We start from the raw sequence: 18571 nt of genomic DNA on the forward strand, positions 1-18571 counted from the left end.
TTATAGCTGATGCGTATTCTTTAGAATTTTTCCTTTTGGTCCACTGGTGTGTGCTTTTCATCTGGTTGAAATCCTTCATTCTCCTTTTGGAATGATGACTCAGGGACTGGTTCATTGCCTTTGCCCTCTGGAAGTTCCATATTGTTTTTTCTGTAATATTTCTTGTATGCTATATAGACTAGAAAACAATACACAGCAGGTTAAGCAAATTTCATAATAATAAGCTGCAAACTTACTTTGGACAGTGATTATAATCTGTGTCTCAAAAAGCAGTTGGCATTTTCTGTGGGCTGGAGGCTACTTAGAGAGCGTGATCACCATTCTTAGTTCCATGATCGCTCATGGTAAGAGGGGTGACTGCACTTCAGAAGGACCTAGCACACAGTTAAGGGCTATTTGCTCCCCTGATTTCTGCAGGCATAAGCCCTGTAGGTGGTACTCACCAATAACAACAACAGCAGACGTTTATTCTGTCCCTACTGTCTCCCAGTTATGCACTAGTCCTCAATAATATGCTACAAGATAAGGGGTGTTGTCAGGACCTTGGTCTACTGGTCTGTGTTGGAGGACTTGAGCTGGAATAACTCTCTCCCAGCCTTCACTCTGTCTTTCCTATGATGGGGGAGCCTTGGCTGATGGGTGATTCGTCCATGAAGCTGCTAGTCTCTGGTGGCAGCCATTTCTCAGCATATATTTGAGGTCAGCTCACACCTGGACAGACTGGCCTGCAGTTGATGTGTGTATGCGTGTGCTACATGCACATGTAGGAAGCAGTGGAGAGGGATGGTATTACCAAGCCCATGTGGTCGTTGTTTTGAGCCATATTTTTTAATTAAACTTTATCTATAATAAAAGGGCTATTTTGTTATCTAAATATCTGATTCTTTTTTCTTCTACTTCTCATCTGGTTCCAAAGTCTACAGGGGAAAAGAAAGTGTTATTTATTGGCACCTTCAGTTCCCAATACCTCACACTTAAAATTGGTATAATAATACTGTCTATCTCAGAGGGCAATTGTGAGATAAAATGGTAAAGGGCCTAGCACAGCCCTGCGAGAGTAGTAAGTGCTCAGTAAACAGTAACTCTTGTGATGATACACAGCTGAGAGAGACAGTAGCCTGCTTCCAAGGTCTTAATATGTCAAGGTCAATATCCCCTTGGTTGGTCTCTACCATTCTACTAATATATTAGTTTTGAAGCCACTGAGCTATTGACTCTATTGAATTGAGCTTGTGGTTAATTACAATATCCCAACACTTTTATTATAAACTGTTTTGAGCCGGGAATCCCTCAACTTATCACTGATTTTATTTAACCAAACTATTTATTTCCCTCCCTTCCTTCTTCCCTTCCTTCTTTCCTTTTCTTGTCCCCCAAAGTATTTAGACTTCTAATCCTTACACCAAAATATGTTTCCCGGCATTGCATATCCTTGTTTTCATTCTTGCTGCTAAAACTGTGGGAAAATACAAGAGCAATACTATTGCCCACTTTTCCATTATTCCTTCAGCTTATCTACTAATCCCTTTTGAATTAGTTATTTAACTAGTAAATCTATGTAATTGTCCTATCACCAATCTACTTTCTCTGGTTTGGCTAGTAGACACCACTAGTATTATTTGGGAAAATCCCACAGTGTACCAAACCTGGTACATCTCCATCATACAGGTAAACAAGGTAATTAGGCCGTGGAGCCCTCCCTCCTGTGCCAGTGATAAGTCAGTGGAACGTTTCTAATGGGTTCAGAGGGTCCTGTACTGGAAAGGACAACTCTGCTTCGAGAATGACATTCAAGATGATAGCACAGAGAGTGATTAACTCCTATGGGCCAGTTAAACATCTGTTGGAGCTAAGTGAAAAACCAAACCTCAGCCTATACAAAACTGTACCTCTGGTCATTGTGTCACTTAAGAGTCACATTATTTTTTCATTCACTTTCACTATACAATCCTCATTAAAATGCCACTAAGCTTTAAGAGGAAGTTTCTTTATTAAACCAACCCCCCCCCCCCCAAAATCCCCAGAATTTGAAAATAAAGGTCAAATATGACCAGTACTTAGAAAACAAAATATAAAGAAAAGTTTCAAGTAGGTGAAAGCCAGCAGGTGGCAGGGGCTAATGGATCAAAGCTATATGCTACATTAGAGTGAAATTAAAAATCAAGTTGGCTATTCTTAGTACTTGAAATAAAGAACATGTTTGCTTCAACTATTTAAATTGTATGGTTATTATAAAAAATATATATACACACACATATATGCACATACATACATGTCTTCCAATATAACTTAGCCTGATAAACATCCCTTGTATACTAATTTTCTGATAAATATCCTACATATATACTAAGCATATCAAGATGATGATTTGAGAAAAATGACCAGTTCAGGGTTCCTGGAAGCAGGTAGGAAGGCACACTATAAAATGGTCCTAACAGGTTAATATGCTCCTTAATTACTGAGAAAAAGAAAATCAGTGGAGAGAATCAACCTCCCTTACTTTTCACTTAAAAATACCCTTTGCTAGAACGTTTTGGTAAGATTATAATTTTTTTCATCAGCAGTCGGGAAGTCGTGATAATATTATCGGTGGCCTTTCCCACCTGTTGATTTCACTACCAGAAAAAGGGAATTAAAAAATGCCATACTAGCAACTCCAGGATTTCTCAAAGAAGCACATCACAATGAAATGTGATGATCAGTGTTCCTTACGTGCTAAGAATATTGCTGCCATGATGAGCTGGAAAATGCTGTAGATGAGTGGGAAGGTGAATGTGAGGTTGAGCTCCTCGGTAGTGAAGGAGAGCTGGACGATGGTGGAGCACAGCTGTGTATTCTGCATCCCTGTTTCCAAAGCAACTGTTCGACACCTGAAAGAAATGTTCCGAGAACTTATGTTTTCATTGGTTTGTTTGGGGTGTACTTGTTTTGCTTTGTTATTGTATAACATTAAAAGCAGATATGTATGTGTTAGCATATGGTATTTGTCTTTCTCCTTCTGACTTAGTTCACTCTGTATGACAGACATGAAGAACCTAGGGGTAAGACAGGAATAAAGACACAGACCTACTAGAGAATGGACTTGAGGATATGGGGAGGGGGGAAGGGTAAGCTGTGACAAAGCGAGAGAGTGGCATGGACATATATACACTACCAAACGTAAAATAGACAGCTAGTGGGAAGCAGCCGCATAGCACAGGGAGATAAGCTTGGTGCTTTGTGACCACCTAGAGGGGTGGGATAGGGAGGGTGGGAGGGAGGGAGACGCAAGAGGGAAGAGATATGGGAACATATGTATATGTATAACTGATTCACTTTGTTACAAAGCAGAAACTAACACACCAATGTAAAGCAATTATACTCCAATAAAGATGTTTAAAAAAAAAGAAGCAGATATGAACGTAGAAAACTTACCCTTACCAAAGGGGATAGCGGGGGGTGGGGAGGGATAAATTAGGAGTTTGGGATTAATAGATACACAAACTATATATAAAATAGGTGAACAGCAAGGGGACCTACTGTCTAGAACAGGGAGCTATATTCAATATCTCGTAATAACCTATAAAGGAAAAGAATCTGAAAAATAATATGCATATGTGTATAACGATCACTTTGCTGTACACTTGAATCTAACACAACATTGTCAATTAAGCCTCAATTTAAAAAAATATTTACTCCGGAAAAAAAGCAGATATGAGAACAAGTACATGTGTATGTGCGTATATATATATCTGTTTTTAATGTATGTATTCACTATATAGTTTTATTTATATTAAACAAATATGTAACTCATTAACATATTATTAGATAATACATTATAATATAAATAAATGTTTTATCACTTTTTCTCTATATATACATAGATAAAATCTTGCTCTAGTCACCCTTATGATCATTATAATGAGAAAATGGACATAAACCTCTACAAAAGTTAAAAAGCTTTATGTAAACAAAAGCCGCTGTTACTGTTTTCTCCTTTTCAAATTAAAAAAATTGGGGATTATAATATTTTCTTGTCCAGAGGAACAAGGAGCACCAATTAACTTATTTTGCCCTCTGAGCAGTGGAAGTGTCTGTGTCATCTATTTCTATATGTGCATATATACACAGAGATTATTTATATTATATTTAGTATATGGATAGCATTTATTAATAAGCAATATATCCTTATTAAATACAATATTGATTAAATATTTCTTTATAAAATAAAATTAAATGTTGATTCTGATGCTCTAGTCAGAGAGGAAAGCCCATACACGCTAAAACAAGTTCTGATACCCAGCGCTTTGTGGATCATGAGTGCATCCTGTTTCTGGCCTGAGGAACCCTTGTGGATCACAAGGCCAACCTGGGTGCTTCGGCTGAAGTCACTTTGTTTGGAGAATAAGGACGCGTGACAATGGAAGAGGCCAACTTGCACCTGGGGGAATGGTCCAGGAGGATCTGAACAGAGGCAGTCAGTGTTTTCTTTCTGGGGGACTTGCATAATTTAGGGATGAATGAGTCTGTATAGAATGATGTATTCAGAAATAGGGTAATGTTATTACAGGTGAGAAACTTTGAATCTGCATCAGTATGTACAGCTGTTGTAGGTTGAATTGTGTTTTCCCAAATGCATATGCTGAAGTCCTAACCCTCAGTACCTCAGATTGTGCCCTTGTTTGGAAATAGGGTCACTAAAGATACGATTAGTTAAGACAAGGTGATTCAGATGCACCCTAATTCAATATGACTGGTGTCCTTATAAAAAGGGGAAGTTTGGACACAGAGACATGCACAGAAGGAAGGCAATGCGGAGAGAAATAGCTAGAAGATGGTCATCTACCAGCCAAGGAGAGAGGCTGGAACGGATCCCCTTTATCCCTCCGAAAGGGCCAATCCTGCTGACATTGATTTTGGACATCTAGCCTCCAGAACTGGGAGACACATTTCTGTTGTTTAAACCACTGTTTGTGGTGCTTTGTTACAGCAGCCCTAGCAAACAAATACAGCAGCTATTACAGAAGAAGATTCCTAGTCTGATTTACCAAAACACCATACCTGTGCCAGGACTGACCAGCTATTCTGGCCAGAAAAAACCCTAGGGAGTAACCGGCCAAGGGAAATAGGGTTCCTATAACCCAGAGTTTGGGCTCAATGATCCAGGCACTCTGGTACAGTACTCCTCCGACCACAGCTATGAGCACAATAAGCAAGATGCCTGTGATGGACCCAACCTGCAAGAAAGACACAAGCAGATGCAGCAATCGTGAGGCAATGCAAATCCAAATATTCTTGTCAGAGAAGAAGCCTAAGCATCTCTTTCTCTCTGGGAAAGTGAGAATAAGTGACCTTTCTGTGTAACCCTTGCCCGACGGCCGCGGTAGACCCTCCAGAAGTGCTGGGGCTTTTCCCACGGTTTAATCTTTAAGAAGCTTAACAGGACCAATTGAGAGTCCGTACTCAGCCTGAAGAAGATGTTCTAGTTGCAAATTATCCTTGTCAGAGAGGAAGAAAACCCACTCCAATAAGAACTAGAAGAGCTGGCTTCCAGATTCAAGTCCTCCTGCCTGCCTTCCTTAGGTCAATCATGAAACCTCTCTGAGTCTTAGATGTTTCATCTGTAATTGAGGATGAAATCTTACCTGAGTCACATTTTATGATTGTTATGATAATGAGAAAGTGGAGATAAAATTCTATAAAAGTTAAAAAGGCATGGACAAACAAAACACTGTTATTGCTTTCTCCTTTTCACATTAAAAAAAAATCGGGGATGTTAACATTTTTTTTTCTGGTCCAGAGAAACGGAGGACACCAAGTGCCTTATTTTGCCCCCATGAGAAGTGGAATCTATCCATGTCTATATTTGTCTATATCATCTATATTGTCTATCTCCATCAGGTGGCTAGAATATAGTTGGTAAAACGGAATGAATTGTTGCTAATTATGTATATCATCATTTATATATATAGTTATATATTATTATTTTTATGTATATATAAATGTGTATATAAAATCTACCAATTGCCAGGTACAGATGGCCATATAGATACAGGGATAAGAAAGATACGATTTCTTTTCTAAGACAGCTGTCTAGATATTTTTTATAATACAAACCCACATAACAGAGATAAAAGCAAAGTGCCGTCGGTGTACAGAGTAGAATAAAACCAAGAGGTAAAGTTTGAATTGGGAATCTCAAAGCGCGGATAGAAACTTGCCCTGTGGTTGTGGTAAGACAATTCCTGTCTTACCCCTAGGTTCAAGGGTGTTCTAGAAGAGTGGGCTGCATGTCTAATAACTTTAAGACCCTCTAGAAGGGGCTTTATAATACAGTGAGAAAAACCAGTTCAGTAGATGGAGAGACGCATCGCTGCAGTGCACACTCTGGGCCACTTGACCATGCTGCCTGTGGCATGGGACACTTACCTTAAGTATGATCTTGGCTTTATCGGGCCATCTGTGATTAATAAACATTCCAATGGAAACAGGAGCAATAAGAGCCACCAAAGATATACCTGCAGGTGACAGAGGGCAATTTGATCAACAGAATACAGCACAGGAAAGAGCAAAACGAGAGTAAGCGGCCCCAAAAAACGTTTAGGAGGTAGATCAGGCTCCCTTCCTGAATACACTAAATAATTTAAAAAACAACCCACCCCCCCAAACTCTGCTTCTTTACCTACTCCAGTAAATAATTCAGTATTTCTGGTGGAAAATTGATATATCGATGATATAAGTCCTTTCCCTAAATCCTGGATTAATTTTTTTTAAGAGTTCTTTATGCTGCCAATCAATATCTTTTAGTTTCAATTTGTCAGAATCTTGGCTTATGTGGCCTTGGGATCTTGATATCCTAGGAAAAATACCTTTTCAAAGTATGTGTATGTGTGTGTGTGTTTGTGTGTGTGTGTGTGCGCGCGCGTGTATTCTTGGGGTGTACAAAGATGATATTTAACATCTGTCTGTTACTTCACGGTAGTAGAAATAAAAGAAAAAAGTTCAAAATTCTCCAGGCATCCTGTGGCTAATGACTTCCGGTTAAGACTGGGGTGATTCAAATCTGCAGCAGAGAAGTGAAAGAATAGGTTGCAAAAGCGTGCTTTAAATTTTCCATGAGATAATATATTTGTCGACCTCTCAAGTAATTATAATTCTTTGCAGGAACGTGCTCACCCAGCCAGATAAAAGAGTCATACTTCAGTTTCTCTGCGTTAAACTTACTGCTGTTCCTGTGACCTGTGGTTTGTTTCTCCATGTTGTTTAACACTCATTTGTCCGATGGCTGCTTTTATGTAATATGGCACCAAACAACTTCTAACTTCTCACAGGCTGTTTCTTTTTCAAACATCCTTTTAAAGTAGTAGGAGAAAGTGGAATTGAAGAATGAAACTCTGAGAGTGGTGGTGGTCTGGTATTGGAGTAGATTGAACTAGGACTGGGAAATGGATTCTAGATTCCAGGCCTGTAGATATCAATTTAGAATGAATATAATAGTGATGAAGACATAATGTCTTTGTAGCCTTCTGGCCCTCCTGGGGATAGAAGGGTCTGCAATTACTTGTTCCCAGAAATTACTCAATGGGATTAAGTAATAGCTAAGGGTACCAAGAGCAGGAAAAGAAAAAAAGAAATTTAGGGATGAAAGAGTAAGGAGAAAATGGTGGGATAAAGGAAATGCAAAAGGTCACTGATGGATGTACTGGTCAGAGCCCGCAGAAGAATCCCCTTTGGGTATCCTTACATCCTGCTACTTTGGGAGGAGACTTCCTCCTCTGGGTGTCCAGACTAGTCCCTGAATGGATGTTTGTAGGCCTTAAAGGAAAGCCGTCTTGATACAAATTGGTTGCACTGCGTTCGCTTAAATCTGGGTGCCAATACTGCGATTGGAATGTGAGTGCGGTTAGGTTTTGGTAATGTATTTGTCATGTGTTGGATCTGTGCAAAGGCAGCCCAGCCCGTGTTCGGCCCCTCTCTGCTGAGTCGTAATCTCTTGGGGGCAGCCCAAGGCTACCAGATAGACACACAAGCAGGACCAGTGGCCAAAGGTAATGGCAGAATTGCATTTCCCCTCTTGACCAGACGAGACCGGATAAAGATTTTCTGGGACTCAACGTTGGCTGGAAGAGACACTCTTTGCCCTTCATCCCACTCAGAGTGTGTGACTCCCACCTGGAATTCTTTACTCTCCAGAGGCCTAGAGATTTGTGTTTCTTATTCCCCACGTGCCTGAGCTCTCTGTGGCAAATGCCTGTCCTTTGAGACGAGAGAGCATCGCTTACAGTTGCACTGTTCGAACCATAGCTTGGTCTGTAATCAAGGTTACACGGCAGGTACAGGAGGGAAGAAAGGGACAAAGAAAAAAGAAGAAAAGCGAGTGGGAAACAGAGTCATGGGGTAGAACTTGGAGCCAGACAGACTCGGAGCTGAACCTTATTCGCAAACTGTGAGAACCAGGTGAATCATTTAAGCCTCCGAGCCTCAGTTTCCTCATTTGTGAAGTGGCCAGAATTATGTCTAATGCATGGTGCAGTTGTGAGAATCAGATGGGGAAGTGGATACACGGGTTGTGGTCCTAGACATGCAGGGGATGGAAGAGGTAGCATGGGAGCTTTCTGCAGTGTTTGCAGTGGTACCAGCTGCGCAAGCTGCCTCCCTCCTCCATCCAGATGTCACCATCTGAAGGGGCTCAGGGGGTGTTTATTGAATCATCAGAACGTGATGAGCACCGTACGGAAACTGGGCCCAATAGGCCGGCCAACGGAGCAGAGTGGAGAGCAGGCCGAGGGTTATTTCCAGCTCCCTGGTCATCTTGGACAAATTAAACACATACCCCGAGCCTTACTTAATTGCCTCATTGAAAAGTATCAAAAACATCTTGTGAATTAATCAGGTTGTGTGTTTTCTACATTAAAGGGTAGCAAGATGGTTAGGTTGGAAAAAGGACAAGGACAAAATGGTGACTAAGCAGAGTTAATACTTTTGCTTTTTCAAACTCTCATTTTAAAACTTTTTATCTTTTCCTCTTCACTTCTCTCCCCTTCTGTTTTCTTTTTTCTTTTCTTTTTGCCCTTTATGCCTTGTAGGATGACCTTTTCCTCCTTTCAGGTACTAATGACTCACTTTCTCTTCTTTTCAAAATGTATTCACATTGAAGAAGGTGCTATCAGTCATTCACACTGTAGTTAGAATTTCCCAATATCGCCATGGGGCATTTTCCAGGAGGGAAAGACTATCAAGAGGAGACTATTTTAAGGCTTACATTTTTTTCTTCAACGACAAATAATATAGAATTAAAACTCCTCATTCAGCAGACACATTCTGTGAGAGGCCTACAGTGCACACCACTCAAGCAAACTGCGCTCTTTTCCTTGAAGGAAGGTGTCCTCCCAGGGAGCAGACTGAGAGTTGAGCAGCATGAGGCACAGGTAGGTGGCTGTACAGGGTCACCCTAAAGCCTGCTTGCAGGAGATGACATCTGATAGGAAGGAGCTCCCTGGGGTATGTAGAAGGACCGCGTGAGGAGAAATCCCACACTGAACAAGGTGTGCCAAAAAGGACCACTTTTTTGTATGTGTGGGGAGGATGTCTAATGGCCATGGTAGGAATAGAGTAGACTCTGTGTGAGAAAATGTTGCAAAACAGATTGTCCCCCGTGAGTGTTCCAAAGTTTGTTCTAACTCAGTTGTGTAGAGCCGAATCATGTTTTTATCACAGAAACAGTTTTTCTTAGAAATGGAAGCCATCCAGTCCAGCTTCCCATGTCAACAGGAATCCTGTTTACAAACATCTTTCTGAGGCACTGTTCAGTCTTTGCTCACATGTTCCCTTCCACGGGACCCCTGCACCTCTTTGAGGCAGCCCATCAGGGAGACACTGGTCTGCAAGGTCAGCTGAAAAAAGACTGTTTAGCATGTCAAGTAGCTGGCCATTGGTACTGAGGTACTAGTTCACTTACATCTCATCTTTGATGACCGTGGTTCTAGCGGATGCTTGGTTTGGGTAGACCAGGAACTGTCTTGTCCTGCCCTTGACCCCATGTTCCACAAATGACTTAACCTCCCACCAATATCTGTTCTCCCAGAAACAGGAAATAAAGCCCTTTGGGGCTGGGGGTGACCATCTGGGAGCTGAGTGGAGACAGAGATATAACTTGCACATTTGACTCCCAGGGCCTGGTACACAAGCTGGGCCAGTAGATCAACTTCTGAATCACGACGTGGTTCCCAGTGGAGGGTTATAAATAGTGTGTTTCTCATGGAACTCACTATTTATATGTGGAGGGTTCTCATGGCCATTGCTTACCGGGTGCCCTATTTTGAAACCATAAATAGAATGCTTTTTGTATTTGTTCAATATGAGTGTTCCGGAGCGCCCTGGACCCGTCGTGCCCTGGGATAAGGGAAGGACAGAGCCTCCTGTGCCTTGGCAGCCCCAGCCTCCTCAGGTCCACACGGCTGTGCACGGGGGTCCATTCCGTCAGCCCCCTCCCTGGTGATTTCAGTGGAGGACAAAACCAGTTCTCCCACGGTGTCAAGCTTTAGAATTCACATTCGGCCAGTCCTCATTCAAGCGCAGGCGAGACTTGTCCTGAAATCCTAACTGGGCACAAACTACTGCTGGTGCGAGAGGTAAGGTCTAGCTGGGTCTGAGCCTGGCCTGAGGAGCTACCCAGGGACAAGCAGAGGGGAGGAGGGCCGGGTTAAGCAACCTGGTGGGGGAATGACTTACCTATTTTATCATAGGGAATTATGATTATCCCAGAGTCGACCCACATTTTGGTATAGATTAAGAGGCACAGCGGCATCATCCCCAGGGCAAGCAGCGTGGAGCATGTGGTCATGCTGATGCTGAAAGGAAACGGGCAGGGTGATACAGCCAACTGGGTTTTCTACGGGAGAGGTTGTTTCATTTTTCGGTGCGTGATTAGAAAGTCCTGCCAAAGACCCTCCGCCGGCAGCACCATCCGGTCCGATGGACAGAAATACACATGTACCCTGGTCTGTGCAGGGCCACACCGGGGAGAAGATGGTGAGATCTGTATTTCGTGTCTTTCTACTTTGTCTTGTGCCACCCCTCCCTCCCCATTGGTTCTCAAGGATCAGAGAAGATATTTTGTGACTGTATAAACTCATTGTTAAAACAAGGTACAAGGTGCTTGGACATGCCACCCTTCGAACCTCCAATCAGAGAACAGCAGACACATTTATACCCGCCAAGACATCAGGGGCTTTGCTGTGTCTGCTCGGGGTGAGACGGGCCTCCGTGGCCCCTGGAGGAGAATGCACGTCCAAGGGAGGAAGCCTCGATGTCTTTCCTTAAAGCAGACAAATTATTCCCCTAACGCCCGAAGCTTGAGAGAAGGAGAGGAAGCTGACTTCAAAAACCAAGGAAAACATGCAAGCAGGCAGGGTGGGTCTGGGTTCTAGTTCTGCTAAGAAATTTAGCAGATGGTGCCCAGTAGCACCAGGGTCTGGTAGCGCTCCTCCTGAAGCATCAGTGTTTGAGTGAGTGGACACGGTTGAGCAAGTGGACTTTGGCTTTGGAGTGGAGGGCATGGAATGATGCTATTTTTAGCACTACTGCAGTGGATGGAGGAGAGGTTTTGGGTAGCGGGTCTTTTGGTCCCTGAAAAGTGCCCTGTGTATGGGGGCATATTCTCTTCCTGGGAAACAGAGCCCTTAAACGGCTGGGCCAGACACTGGCTGGCTTGGAAGGAGGCGTGGCCACGTTTATGACTATGGGTAATTTACTTGAGTTCCCTTTGCCAGTTTCCTTATCTGTGAAATGAAGAAAATCATAATCATCACTACCTCATAGGCTGTGAGGACTAAGGGACCCAATGAGTCCAGTACTTAGAATAACGCAAGGCGCTCATTAAAAGCCAGTTAACTGTAACCCTAACCCTAACCCTATCCAGCCATTGTGTGTGTGTGTGTGTCTCTGTTGTGTTTCAGCATAATACAGAATCAGGAAGCTAGAGAGATTTTTCTGAAAGGCCCTTTCTCTAATAGCCGTAGCACTATCAGAGTAGTAAGTTCTTAAAGGAATTGTATGTGGACTTCAAGGAAATATTAAGTTATTTACAACACCTGCCTCCCCTCCGGAAAAACAACCCAAGACCACAAACCACCCTACACATTGCTAAGGAAAACAGCTGGAGGTGAGGAAGCTCGTTTCATTGCATCTAACTAAGCAGTTTTGGCAAAATGAAGGATGGGGTGGTGTTTATCCGGCGGCTTACCTTGCATAATAATCATTTTTTTAAAAACCAGAATGAAGTCGCTTAAGACATGTTTAAAGGATTTAGAAAAAAATACTTGTCTTAGTAGAGCTAAAATTGTGTAACAATAACCAGTGCTGGGGATGTATGTAAAGCATTGCCAAAAAGTTCGATCTGTTATGGTGACACGTTAACTTAATTTAGATATGCAATAGGATGCTAAAGGCAGAGTTCCACACCAGAATAATAAGTTAATTTGTTACGAATAGTGCTTTGTCCTACTTATAAGTAAGATCCTGGAGTTTGATTTTCCCCTCTCTCTCTTCCTTTGCCATTCTCTTTTTCATCTTTTATTTAAAGAAATAAATTAGGATGGATTTAAAGTTATCCCCATAATAAAATTACTTTTATTCCAGTGCATCCAATATGCTTTCCAGAGTGGAGATGATGGGATGGGGGTGGAGAAGGGGGCAGTGTTCATTACCTGCATCACAATGAAGAGATGGCTGACCATTTTTTGTTTTAAACCATGAGAACAACTGTTAGAAGGAAGTCTGCTCCTCCCCTTGTTTTTCTTTCAAATTTCCTTCTGAAAGCTTCAATTCTGTCTCATTGCTAAGACAACTTATGAAGTTGTGTCCTGGCTTGAGTTTGGCAAGAATGGTTTCTTGAAGCCCACGAGAAGCGACAAAACAGGAGTTGGAGAAGGGAGTGGTTCAGATTTAGTGGCCACCTTGACCATGAGATGCTGCAGAGAGGCAAGAGAAAAGATGGCCAGAGCCACTCAAAATGAGATGAAAACCAACTCAGATAAACGATTTTAAGGAACAATGTAGGAGAATAAATTAGCAAGGAAAAATCATTTTACATAAAAAATTTGAAGTTCTACAAAGAGCAAAGATGTCAACAATGGAAACACTATACCCTGCATTTATATTGGAATAAGAGAAAACATCAGAAAAAAATCTCTTGGTTTAAATTCTTTCCTTAGTCCTATTCATTGCCAGGGAGAATAGTTTTCCTTCTTTTTTCTTTTCGGAAGCAATAAATGAGAATTCAGTGAATGTTGAGGAATTTGGTGAAGTCCGTGATAAGGAATGCAAAGATTATAATCATATTAGAAATGAAACACCAAGTTTGAAAGATCAAAAGAAGTGTATACAGGTGGGGCTAGAAGGCGGAGACATGATGATTGTTAGAAATAGTGTTGAACAGAGGTTAAGAGTCCGGACAGGGCTAAGTGAATAGGTCTGGATTCCGATTCTGACTCTCACGTGTACTGACTATGACCTCTGTCAAGGATAGGAGCCTTAATTTTATCATCTATTAAATGCAGAAAATAATAGTACTAACCTCAGAGGATTAGTTTGAGGATTAAAATACACCTAGAGGACTTATACTGTGAGTGGCCCCTAACAGTGTCCACTAAATGTTAGCTAGTAAATAAAAAGAAATGCTGCAGAGCAAAACAAAGCTTGGTTCCTCTGAGGGAAAATAAAGGGGAATTCAAATAGTGTTGGATTAATTCTTAGATTAGAGAGGAGCTGGACATTTGTGTCATTGAAATGGGAAGAACTGCTTTGAATTTGTGATAAGCCAGAGGGTCAGGGATTTTGAACAACTAAAATAACAGTGAACACAAAGTTGGAAGATGAAAAATGTAACAACATTTGGCAAAAGAACAAAGGTTGTAGTAAGAAAACTTAGAAACTCTTAAATCTAGAAAATAATCAAAGGGAGTGTAGACAGTGCATAGCAGTGAAGGAATTGGGGGAACCTGAAGAAAGGATGCAGAGGCAGGGATTCCCCAAAGAAGAAGTCAGAGAAAGGAAAATGGATTCCACATGTAAGCGATATCATATGATATTTGTCTTTCAGTGTCTGACTTACTTCGCTCAGTATGACAATCTCTAGAAAGGATTCAAATGAACTTATTTATGAAAAAGAAGTAGAGTCATGGATGTAGAAAACAAACTTAGGGTTACCAGGGGTTAAGGGGTTGGGGAGGGATAAATTGGGAGATCGGGACTGACATATCCACACGAGTATATATAAAATAGATAACTAATAGGGACCTACTGTGTAGTACAGGGAACTCCACTCAATCCTCTGTATGGGAAGAGAATCCAAAGAAAAAAAGTGGATATATGTGTATGTATAACTGATTCACTTTGCTGTACACCTTAAACTAACACAACATTGTAAATCAACTCTACTCCAACAAAAATTTAAAAAAATAAAGAAAGGAAAATCCTTGTGTGGTGTGACCGAGGCCATTGCTAAAGAAAGGAAACATTAAAAAGTGGGGAGTCTTTGGGTATACAGAAGACACAAGGGGGTGGAAGCCTCTGTGTTTGTTCCCCAAACTGTGGGCCACCAGCAAATTCACCTGAGAGCACCACCTTCCTTTCTCCCTGAGACATTTTTTTCATAACGCGCCCACGGCAGAGCTAGAACAGGTGAAAATACTTGTTCACAGATGAGATTCCCACAACTTTCTAGGCTGGAGTGGTCTAAGAAGGAGCTGAAATATTACTTGCTGTATTACAATGAGCAAGGATTCCATTAGTAAGGTCTGCTTTTTTTGCTGTGTGTGTGTGTGTGTGTGTGTGTGTGTGTGTGTGTGTGTGTGTGTGTGTGTGTGTGTGTGTGTGTGTGTGTGTGTGTGTGTGTGTGTGTGTGTGTGTGTGTGTGTGTGTGTGTGTGTGTGTGTGTGTGTGTGTGTGTGTGTGTGTGTGTGTGTGTTGAAGTCACCAGAGACTGCAGAATGCAATGGTTTCCCAGGTTTGGGAAGAGATGACAGCGTGAAGGGGAGATGATTCAGTTTCTCCCAGGAACCACATCCAGGAAGTTAAAGCCAGATGGAGTTGTTTTGCCGGTGTTATATGGTATCTGCTCAACTAGTGCAGATACCTGTTGGTATAAACAGTCATGTCTTCGCTGCCATTGCTAGAGTTCAAGTGGAAATGGAGAAGGTAAAGTTCCAAGAGGACAGAATCGGAAATATAAAGGGTAGATAGAATTGTATCTACATAAATGATCATGAGACTTTAGTTATCTACTGCTCACTCCAGAAGAATAAAAAGTGTTGGAAAACTGTTTCCCAATAGCTGAGGTGTCACTTTCTTAATTTGCTCTGAAGAAATATTTCAACAGTTTTTCCTCTAACATATGCAATGCATAATGTCATGATCTTCCTAGAGGCATAATTTAACGTCCTTTCAGTGATCATGGGTTATCGTTATTACTTGTTCCACTAAAATGTGGTGATGTCTTCTGGGTGATACGCTTACAGAGCTGTGTGTCCCTAAAATAGTGATGCAGAGCTGCTGTGCTTTCTGACTTAGCTTCTTCTCTTTGGAGGCATTTTGATCTTTTCCTTTGCAGTCAGGCTTTTGGGGCCACTGGCTGCTGTGGGACATAGGCCTGCCCCTTCTAACAACTTGCTCCACCCTACTTCTTGTTTTTCATCTTCTGTGCTGGGAAAAAGTTTTAGAGCTTTACAATCGGGAGAGTAAGTGGGTGCTGTGTGAGGAACGTCTGTGAGATGAAGAATGATTTACTTTGGGTGTGCAGAGTCTTTCACTGGGTCTTGTTTGAGTTCCGGATAGGTGAAGTTGCTAGAGAGGTGATGACTGCACTGGATGTGTGCTGGTGTTGTTTACAAGACAAGGGAGATCTGTGGAGTGCACACTTTCTAGAATGAAAATTAATAATTTTCAGTGGCACGTGTCCCATTAGAGGAGCTGCTGAAGGATTCACCTATACTGATTCAGCTGGGGGTTTTCCACCAAGGTTTCAAATTCTAATTCTGGTTCTTACGTCTTACAGGCATTGTTATGTGAGGGAGATAAGATTACATAATCATCTCCTGTTTCCAGAGAAACAAGATTTCCTTAAAACCACAGGAAAGTGTAACTTGGAGTTTGTAGGTTAGGTTTTTACAGTTTCAGCCCCCGGAAGGGAATCTGCCCCAGTAGCTGCTCAGCTCAGCATCACACACACTTTTCTGTCTTACAGAATGATGACACGTGTGGCATTTCGTGGAGGCACAAGACTCTCCTGTTTTCTTAAAAAGTTACAAATATTATGTAAAAGATGTTTGGTGGCAAAGTCCTGTATTCAGTTCAGTTCACTCCCCTCAACTTGCCTGTAGAATTTTAACCCTGTGCTTTCACCCAGGTCACACCAAGTTGAAATCTAGCAAGGCCTTATCTCTGTAGGGTGGTTCACAGATTAACTAAACCTGAAGCGCACTTGCCATCCTTTGCTCCTCACAAGACTTTCCTTAGAAAAAAATCTATTGCAAGGAAGAGATGGTATTTCCTTATGGGAGAGAGATGTCACGTGAAGGTATATTGTTTGTATGGCTTTTCTAAAGCTTCTGGAGAAATCCTCACCAGCCGGGCTCAGGTGGCAGGCTTCCAGTTGCCCACTAGGCACTGGATCAACCTGGAATCCAGTCTGACATTTTGCTCTGGTTACATTTCTACACATGAGCTTCTTGCTTCGGAGTGTTATAACGTGATGCACAGAGCCCATTGCCTACTGTACAGTATTTAATAAGCACTCGTTACACTGACACCTGGCAGGTTTGCAGAAAGGCATACCTTTCACAGGAAATGAGGAATGGTGAGGGAAGGAAAAAGACATTTGTCTATTCAACTTGCAGCGTTAAAATTCTTGGTGTCCTTGCATTACTGCTTTGTCTTATTCCTATTACTTTTTTTTTTTTTTCCCCAATGCTAGTTCAGACTGGCACAGGATGAATTGGGCAAGCATTGCAATTTAGATTACTCTGTGGGAAGCAGAGAAACCATTTTCTGTTTATTTTATAGGAAGGTAAGCATAATTTTAAAAAAGCTGTTGTAGAGGTTTTCTTTTCTTTTCTTTTTTTTTGTTTAATGCCAGTAGAAGTGAAGCAAATGTACAAAATCTTTCTTACACCTTATACCAAGAAAAAGCTTGTCCAAAAAACTGGAGGTGCTTGGCCATTGTTTCATCCTAGGGTCTAACTTTTAATGAACAACTTAGTTTCACGATTGCATTCAAAGCTCCTGATCACCACAAAGAAAGTGTTTCTTGTTTTTCTTTTTTTCTGATACCAACAAGGAAAACTTTCTCAGCTGCAGCTTGTGGCTTGGAAAGGATTTCTTTTTTGAAAAACTTTGACTTTTTTCCCAAAGAGAAACAGCAATTATACAACTCCTTGTTAACTGAGTTAGATTTTAAAACGCAAACACAAAAGAGAACCCCTAAATTCGCAGAGCTAAGCAGCTGCATAGGAAGGCGAGTAAAGGCATTTCGTCTCCTGTTTCAATTCTTAGCTGGACCCTAGATCAGTGGCAGATCAGACGGCCGTTCACAACGCCACAGGCTTCTGAGAAGATTAATTCAAGGTGATTGCAGTACTGGGAGGTTTAGGTATCTTACCTCAGGTCCATGTCGCCATCAACCCAATAGGCCAAGATGTTGGAGGTGGTTCCTCCCGGACAGCATCCCATGATGAGCACCACTACAGCTTGGATGGGGAGGATGTCAAAGGTCACTGAGAGGACGAATCCTGTGAGGGGCATGATTCCAAACTGACAGAGGAAGCCAACACATATGCCCCATGGCCGCTTTATGTGCCCTAGGAATTTCTCGATTTCCACATTGCATCCCATGGAGAACATCACCAGAGACAACAGGATGGTCAAGACCGTGCTCAGGACCACACTTAGAGTGGTGTTGAAATCATCCTCCGGCAGCACACAGGACGGGCCATCGCAGACTGTTGCGTTGGCCAAACAGACCGTTGAATTATTCATTGCTGGCTTTTCTGCTCAAATTCTCACAGAAGTCCACAGAAGCGCTTGTCCTCTACTCCTCACTAGATGAGGACTGTCTACTCCAACTGCATCAAACTTTTAAACCCTTTTTAAACATATGTCACCTGGTGTCTCCTTCAAAAGCCACCTCAGAGAGGCAATAAAAAACAATAAATGCTAGTATGTCAGTTTCGAGAGGTAACCTTACAACACAGCACAAATTATGGATCATAAAAGTCCTGCCAAATTATTGGTCCAGACAGAGAATTCTAATTAATCATTTATTGACATGATAATGAACTGTGCCATATAAAAAGAGCTGTGTTAATGTTTAATGCTGGGAAGCTTTGTTCAATAATCTCAGTTAAATGACGCTTAAAATCAACTCCGACTATTACAGAACATTGTAGGGGTTAAGCCGCAGGAAAGCATCTCCTTGCAATGGGGGCGATTGGGTCCTGAGAAGTCCAGTGCCTTGTGACAAATCAAATTGCCGATTAGTATCAGACTCTGAGCTGGAACCCAGGCCATCAATTTACTCCCCTACTAGTTTTCCTAC

The 18571-nt window shown here is 41.8% G+C and overlaps 1 protein-coding gene across 1 annotated transcript; it reads right to left on the reverse strand.

The window, feature by feature from the left end:
* Window positions 1–20: 20 nt before the first annotated feature.
* Window positions 21–18012, reverse strand: SLC10A2 (solute carrier family 10 member 2). Its single transcript, XM_030856620.2, has 6 exons — window positions 17636–18012; window positions 10711–10829; window positions 6409–6497; window positions 5041–5216; window positions 2713–2870; window positions 21–178 (listed from the first exon to the last, which is right to left on the reverse strand). The coding sequence occupies exons 1-6, from the start codon at window positions 18010–18012 to the stop codon at window positions 21–23; spliced, it is 1077 nt and encodes a 358-aa protein (XP_030712480.1).
* Window positions 18013–18571: the final 559 nt, after the last annotated feature.

The sequence above is a fragment of the Globicephala melas genome, chromosome 18, assembly GCF_963455315.2.
Source record: "Globicephala melas chromosome 18, mGloMel1.2, whole genome shotgun sequence".
NCBI classification, from domain to species: domain Eukaryota; kingdom Metazoa; phylum Chordata; class Mammalia; order Artiodactyla; family Delphinidae; genus Globicephala; species Globicephala melas.

Bases quoted from the DNA above. Each gene is read 5' to 3' on its own strand.
- SLC10A2 (XM_030856620.2), bottom strand. From the start codon at position 18,012: ATGAATAATTCAACGGTCTGTTTGGCCAACGCAACAGTCTGCGATGGC. The intron at 10,830-17,635 runs GTAAGATACCTA...GTTTCCTTTCAG, and splicing joins GATGGCGACATGGACCTGAG to CATCAGCATGACCACATGCT. The intron at 2,871-5,040 runs GTATGGTGTTTT...CATTTCTTTCAG, and splicing joins GCTGGTCAGTCCTGGCACAG to GTGTCGAACAGTTGCTTTGG.